This window comes from Muscardinus avellanarius, assembly GCF_963383645.1.
Source record: "Muscardinus avellanarius genome assembly, chromosome: 10".
Lineage (NCBI taxonomy): Eukaryota > Metazoa > Chordata > Mammalia > Rodentia > Gliridae > Muscardinus > Muscardinus avellanarius.
The window spans coordinates 13,582,980-13,589,224 of NC_137796.1; the positions used below are offsets into that span (position 1 = coordinate 13,582,980).

Genomic DNA, 6,245 nt, shown 5'->3' on the forward strand with positions numbered 1-6,245 from the left:
AAGTCTTAAGCAGATAAAGAAGATCTACTGAAATGCACAGGCCCACATGGGGCTGCACACGAGTCCACACAGGGAAGAACTCTAAGCCTGTGGATGGATGGTCAGACTAAGGTGATGGATAAAGAAGACACTGAATGACGCACAGGTTCTCCTTTCCTCAAAATGAAAGGTGTTGAATTAATACAGCAAACAAATGCAGTAACAATAAAAACTAAGCCACAAAACTGAATCTAAAGGCCATGTTCGATTTCACACTTGAAGGCTGCTGCTGATTTCTTCTCTCTCTCCTTGAATAATCAAATGTAAATGCCTTTTAGCAATGGCAGCATTCAAATCCCACAAAAAATTTAGCAGTGTCCCCTTAAGGAGCACCTCCATTGGCACAAACTGCAAAACCTGCTGGGGCACATCAGAGTCAAGCCAAGTACTTAACAGTTCATTCACGTTCTGCAGATACTGGAAAACTGGATTTGGGATGTTCTGATAACCCACACACAGCAGGACTGCACAGGTCCTTAGGGGCTCAGAGGATACGGGACAACAAAACGTGATGAATCTAAAACAACCGTGGAGTATAAAGATTAAGCCAGCCATAAATCTTGTTAAGCAAGAGAGTATAGGCAAAATCATGGCATCCCCTGTACGGAGCTGCTGTAATGAATGTAGAAGGCAGTCCAAAAACAACTGCTGGTAAGCTGGGTCTCCGTCATGAAGCAGCGAACAGCTAAAAGTCATGAGTTCCTCTGATTCCAGGAATCGAACTTCCAAGGGGATGTGCTCTTTGACATCCTGAAGAGTTGGGAGGCCCACAAGCAGGCACTTGATTTGGTTGCTAGGTTCTATACCCTGCTCGTCCTGAAGGCACTTGGTAAGGCCCAACAACTCAGAAAATATTAGTTCTTCTGAGAAAACGTGACAGGAACAACAATGCCGTTGTTTTGGCCTAAACTTGGAATCCAAATTCAAAGTTTCACCTAAGGACTTTTCAATTGCTTCATTAAGAGTTTTTAAAGTTTCACCATCACAGAAAGGAGAACATTTTACCTTTGGCAGTTTCTTTCCTTCTAAAATCTGCCAGAAGTGACACTCAAGATTAGAAGTGATCCCTTCTAAAAGAGAATTTTGCCCAGGATGACACACAGCATGTTCATCAGCCCAACTATCAAAGTAACCTTGGGCTAGTTTAGTTTTCCATGAAAGGGTTTCCAGCATCTTCCTTTCATTATAGGTTTTAAAATATCTGTTCCTCTGCCCAAACCATTTTGTGTTTGTACTACAACCAATATTTGACGTTTTAACTAGCCAGTTATTTCTAGAGAGAGGCTTCAGTTGAAATTTTTGCATAAAATACTGCACAGCACAATCCCTTAGGTTATTCAGCTTTATTTCTTCCTCTTTTCCCATGCACTCAAACAGACGGAGGTTCTCAGAAATAGTCTCAAGCTGATACTTATGAAAGAATGTGCAACATTCTTCATGTCTTTTAAGAAAAGATTCAGGAATCACATGATGGGGAAAGAGAGCTTTCCTGGTAATTTCAGTCCCAAAATTCAGTACCATCTTGGATAACACAGGATAGATGGCTTCTTTCCCCTTATAGTGGAGACACACCACATAGACTTCCGAGTTGCCGGCCTTGCTGGTAGCAGGCTTGAAAACATGGACTTGATCAAAGGAACAGTTTAACAGGTACATCAGGTTTATGGAACAATGTTCAAACAGAGTAAACATCTTTAGAACAAATGAGCCACCAGTTCCAAGAGTGGTCAGAGCAGTGACGACTTCACAGTAATGCAAAGAAGAGACTAAAGCTTCCTGTTCACCTGGGTTTCCCTGGCAATCAAAACTCCCGTCTGCAGTGACCAAGTGAATGGCAGCCATGTTGCTTATAAAATTCTGAAGTCCGGCCAGATGCTTCGGGGTCATGATATCGCCCGTGTCATCTGGACCAAAGTACCACCAGTGCAAGGTGTTTGCCAAAAGCCGGTCGTCTGTGACCATCGTAAGATTGTCATTTGCTTCGTGGTATGGATTCAGGGAATTGGCTACCCAGCTCCAATCACAGGGAAACGGACGGGATTTTAAGTAGTGGTTGAGACTGACTATGAAAGCTCCAGGAGCTTCACAAAGGTGTAGAGAATTCAGTTTTCCACTCTGAAAAGCTTCCTGTGGAATGAGCGGAAAGCTACACAAAATCTCATGGAATTTACACCAAGCTTGAGTGCAAAGTTCAGCATTCATGGATTTTCGCACGTGAGAAATGATTTTTCCCGCTTTATTAGTGAAAGCAGTGTGCTGATGCCACTCGTCTAGCTTCTTATCACTCAGGAGGTTTTTTACTTCATTTAGGGAGTTCTTCAAATCAAGAAACTCCTTAAACTCTGCATGGTCACAGGTGAAAATCTCACCGGGATCTGGTAACTGCCACTCATCAGCTGGCTTGCAATAAGAAAAGTTCTTTGCAAAAAGTTCAAAAATGTCAGCAAGAACATCGGGGCTGAATGTCTCGGGACTTGCCTCCTGCTGAACTGGTGGCTTTTTGCGCTTACTCATTTTCAAATGAAACCAAAATCTAGGAAGAAAAAGAACACAAAATTAAGCTGATCAAATTTATTAGTGAATGAAAGTTCATCAGCATTAAAGCTGATGACACTTGTAACAAACCCCATAGAATGAGAAGGCTAATGTCAGCACACACTGTTATAAGACAAGGCATTATGAAATAAATAATACAGACTTTGACAGCCAGCAGGCCGGGGTTCAAAATTCTAGACCTGCTGCTCACAGCTTAGTAAGTGGTCTGGAGGAAATTCGTCACATCCTGGGATTCAGTTTCTTCTTATCAAAATAAATAAATAAATAAAACCTCAATTTATATTTAAAGGAGGCTAAGACACACCGACATATAAAAAGCATATACCAAAGGATATTCACCAGTGACTGGCAGCTTATTATCACAGTAACTCATCTAGTTCTCCTCAAAGTTCTCTGCCCACTGCTGTGACGCCAGGCTGCCGGCCTCACTCACAAACCAAGAGATTCTTCCCCAAGCATGACTTAACTGAGCTCTCATAAGTGACGTTTACCTTTTGTTCCCTTCATACTTCTCCTTCTGGCGAGGGATCCTGCACCTCACCCAGTACTGGTCCAGTATCACATTTCTCTGCCATCAACCACTTACCAACCTACTACGGTTGCTGATACATCTTCTGCCCAGATTTCAGGGGTATGGGCACTTTAGTGGTACCAATCATTTACATAGGTGACCAACTAACACTTGTTACTACAGTTTGAATCTGAAATGTCCCCCAAATGCACACGGGCTTGATTCCCAGCCTGTGCTACTATTGGGAGGTTGTGGAACTTTAAGAGGTGGGGCTTAGTGGAAGGAAGTTAGGTTATTAGGGTGTGCCCTTCAGGCCTCTGGGATGGATCCTAAGCCCTTCTCTTTTTTATCCTGGGGGAAGGGGTCCACAGAGTGAACAGTCCTCCTCCTCCATGCACTCCCTACAGGCCTCACCACAGTCCAAGGCAATGGACCAAGTGACTAAGGCCTGAAACTGTGAGCCAAAATAAGCCTTTTCTCCTTATAAGTTGTTTATCTCAGGTGTTTTGCCACAGAAATGGAAGGCTGACTAATACTCTCATCACACAGCTTGTTAACTGTGTTGTAATAGAATGGTTAGTCTCCTCTGCTTGATGCTGAAACTTACCATTCTCTCCACTGGCATGTCACTACACTAGAGATTCCTGACTCTTATTATGCGTCAGGCAGCTCCATGCTTACACGGTAAAATTTAATTATTTCTTCTTGCCACTAAAACTTAACGCACTTTTTTTGTGTGTGTGTGGTACTGGGGATGGAACCCAGGAGCCTTCTACCTCCGGGCTACACTCTCAGACCTATTATTTATATTTTATTTGGAAATAGGGTCTCTTAAGCCAGCTGAGGCTGGCTTCGAACCTGCACGATCCTCCTGTCTCAGCCTCCTGAGCACGGGGATTACAAGAGTGCACCACCACGCCCAGCTTTAACACACTTTTATAAAAAAAAAAAAAAATTAACACCCCCCCAAAAAAAATTCTTACTGAATACAATCAAAGCCACTCATATGCTGTTAATACTATTTAAAAAACCAAAAACATCTGTTTCCTAGAAAGGCAGAAGAATATGAGAAGGAAGTGCAGCTTAATGGCATAGTATTGGAAAAGTTCTAAATTCCAAGAGATAGAGCAATGAGTATTACGTGGCACTGATTTGTGCCATTACAGGTGCTTTGCTTTTTCTTTTTGATTTTTATTCTCTATTTTGAAACAGGGTCTCACACTAAGTTGCAAGGGCCCCATTAAGTAGCTGAGGCCGGCCGAGAACCTGTGATCCTCCTGTCTCAGCCTCCCAAGTACTGGGATTATAAGCGTGTGCCACTATACCTGGCTCGATAGGTGCTTTGATTCATGAATTATGCAATTGTTTAGCATACTCAGTGCATTACTTATACTTAAGTACTTTTTGGTAGTGGGGATTGAACGCAGGGACATTTTGCCTCAGAGCTTCATACACCCCAGCACTTTTTATTTTTTATTTTGTTTATTTTAACAAGCTCTCTTGTCTTCAGTAATTCATACGATGTGGACTGGAAACTACAACCATGCTTTGGTCTCAAACATATTCTTTTTTAGTCATTAACTTTGCATACTTATTAATAACTAGAGTTAAGCTGTGAAATGTTACCTAAATTAATTAACTGCCATCACATGAGGACAACTATGAGGACAACTTCAGGCGCTCCAGCCTTCCTGCTGTTCACTGAAGACGATTGTGAAGACATTCCAAGCCCCAAACCTCCGCCCTGGCTGGTCCTCATCCCCAGAATGCACAGCAAATTTCCTCCACCTCCCAATGACCCTTACCTTCTTTTTCTCCAAGGCACTCATTTCCATCTAACTAATTTATTTACACAGGCTATTGTTTGCCTTCCCCAAAGTTGAATGTAAGCTCCACAGGTCAGGGATCTGTTTTGTGTACTTAAATAGCACCCAAAGTGGTTAGAACAGGGCCTACACTGAAGGAAGCAACGGGTATTATTTGATAGAAAAATGGATAACATCTTTAGCGCTAAAAGTCACTTCTCTGATCACGTTCGGAATACGAGTCCTAATAATGCATGTGAACTTCACTCCAGCACTTCAATGCAAGATACACACACACATAAAAGCTGTGTTTTTAGCCGGGTGTGGTGATGCACGCTTGTAATTCCAGTACTTGGGAGGCTGAGACAGGAGGAGCCGGGTTCTAGGATAGCCTCAGTTAACTAGGCCCTTGGCAATTTAGTGAGGCCCTGTTTCAAAATAAAGAATAAAAAATCGGCTGGGGGTGTAGCTCAGAGGTAGAATGCCCCTGGGTTCCATCCCCAGCACCAAAAAAAAGGCTGTGTTTTCCAGACTACTGCATGGTAACACCCTCCAGGATGTGACCCCGGTCCCTTTCATTAAGTACTTCACTGAGCTTTGTGGCATCATAATTCTGCTTAGGTGGGTCCGTGTTATTCTTCTGTTGCAGCCTCGAGTAGGAAGTTCTGTGGCTCCTTGCCTGAAGCCACAAAGGAAATACTTGGAAATTGGTGAGCCTAACACAAAACCCACACACAGGCTCTCACCAACCGTTGTTACCTCTCCAGTGGACACACAAAGGAGTTTTAGAAGTGTCTTCCACCAACTCCTCCTCCCAGGAACTGTGAAAACCGCAGTGTGTGGCCGGCACTCCCTCTGGGCCAGGGACACCCAAGATCTCGGTTCATCTAGTGGGGAGTGAGCCCCCAGCCTGCACGCGGGCGGCGAGCCCGCACCTCGGTCCCAGCCTTTCCTTCTCACCTACTGGGAAATCCTAGAAGGCCCCAGGCTCCTAGCCGGCCGGGGCGACCTTCGCTCACGCCCACCTGGCCCGCGGTCTGGGGGCTGCTCGTCACTCGCTCTCCTCGCTCCAGGGGCCCATTCTCCACTTCCGCTCCGAGGGCTCTTTCTCGGGTGCTCGCTCCTTTGGGTCTGCTGCACCCCGAGCCGCAGGGTGGAAGGCTGCGCGCGGCGAGGCGGGGAAGGCGGCCGGGACCCACCCGCGCTGTACAGGGACCGGGGGACTCCTCCAGGACTCGCCTGCGCCGAACGCCGGCCCACGGTGGTCCAAGGGCCCCGACAGTCCCACTGCGCACGCGCCCTCTGGGCTGGGCGTGCGTCACGTACGTCCGCAT

The 6,245-nt window shown here is 45.2% G+C and overlaps 1 protein-coding gene across 1 annotated transcript; it reads right to left on the reverse strand.

The window, feature by feature from the left end:
• Nucleotides 1–249: 249 nt before the first annotated feature.
• On the reverse strand, nt 250–2,553 carry CMTR2 (cap methyltransferase 2; the record flags this gene model as incomplete). Its single annotated transcript, XM_080703475.1, has 1 exon — nt 250–2,553. One exon carries the CDS (start codon nt 2,551–2,553, stop codon nt 250–252), a length of 2,304 nt encoding a protein of 767 aa, XP_080559601.1.
• Between the last annotated feature and the right edge of the window lie 3,692 nt (nt 2,554–6,245).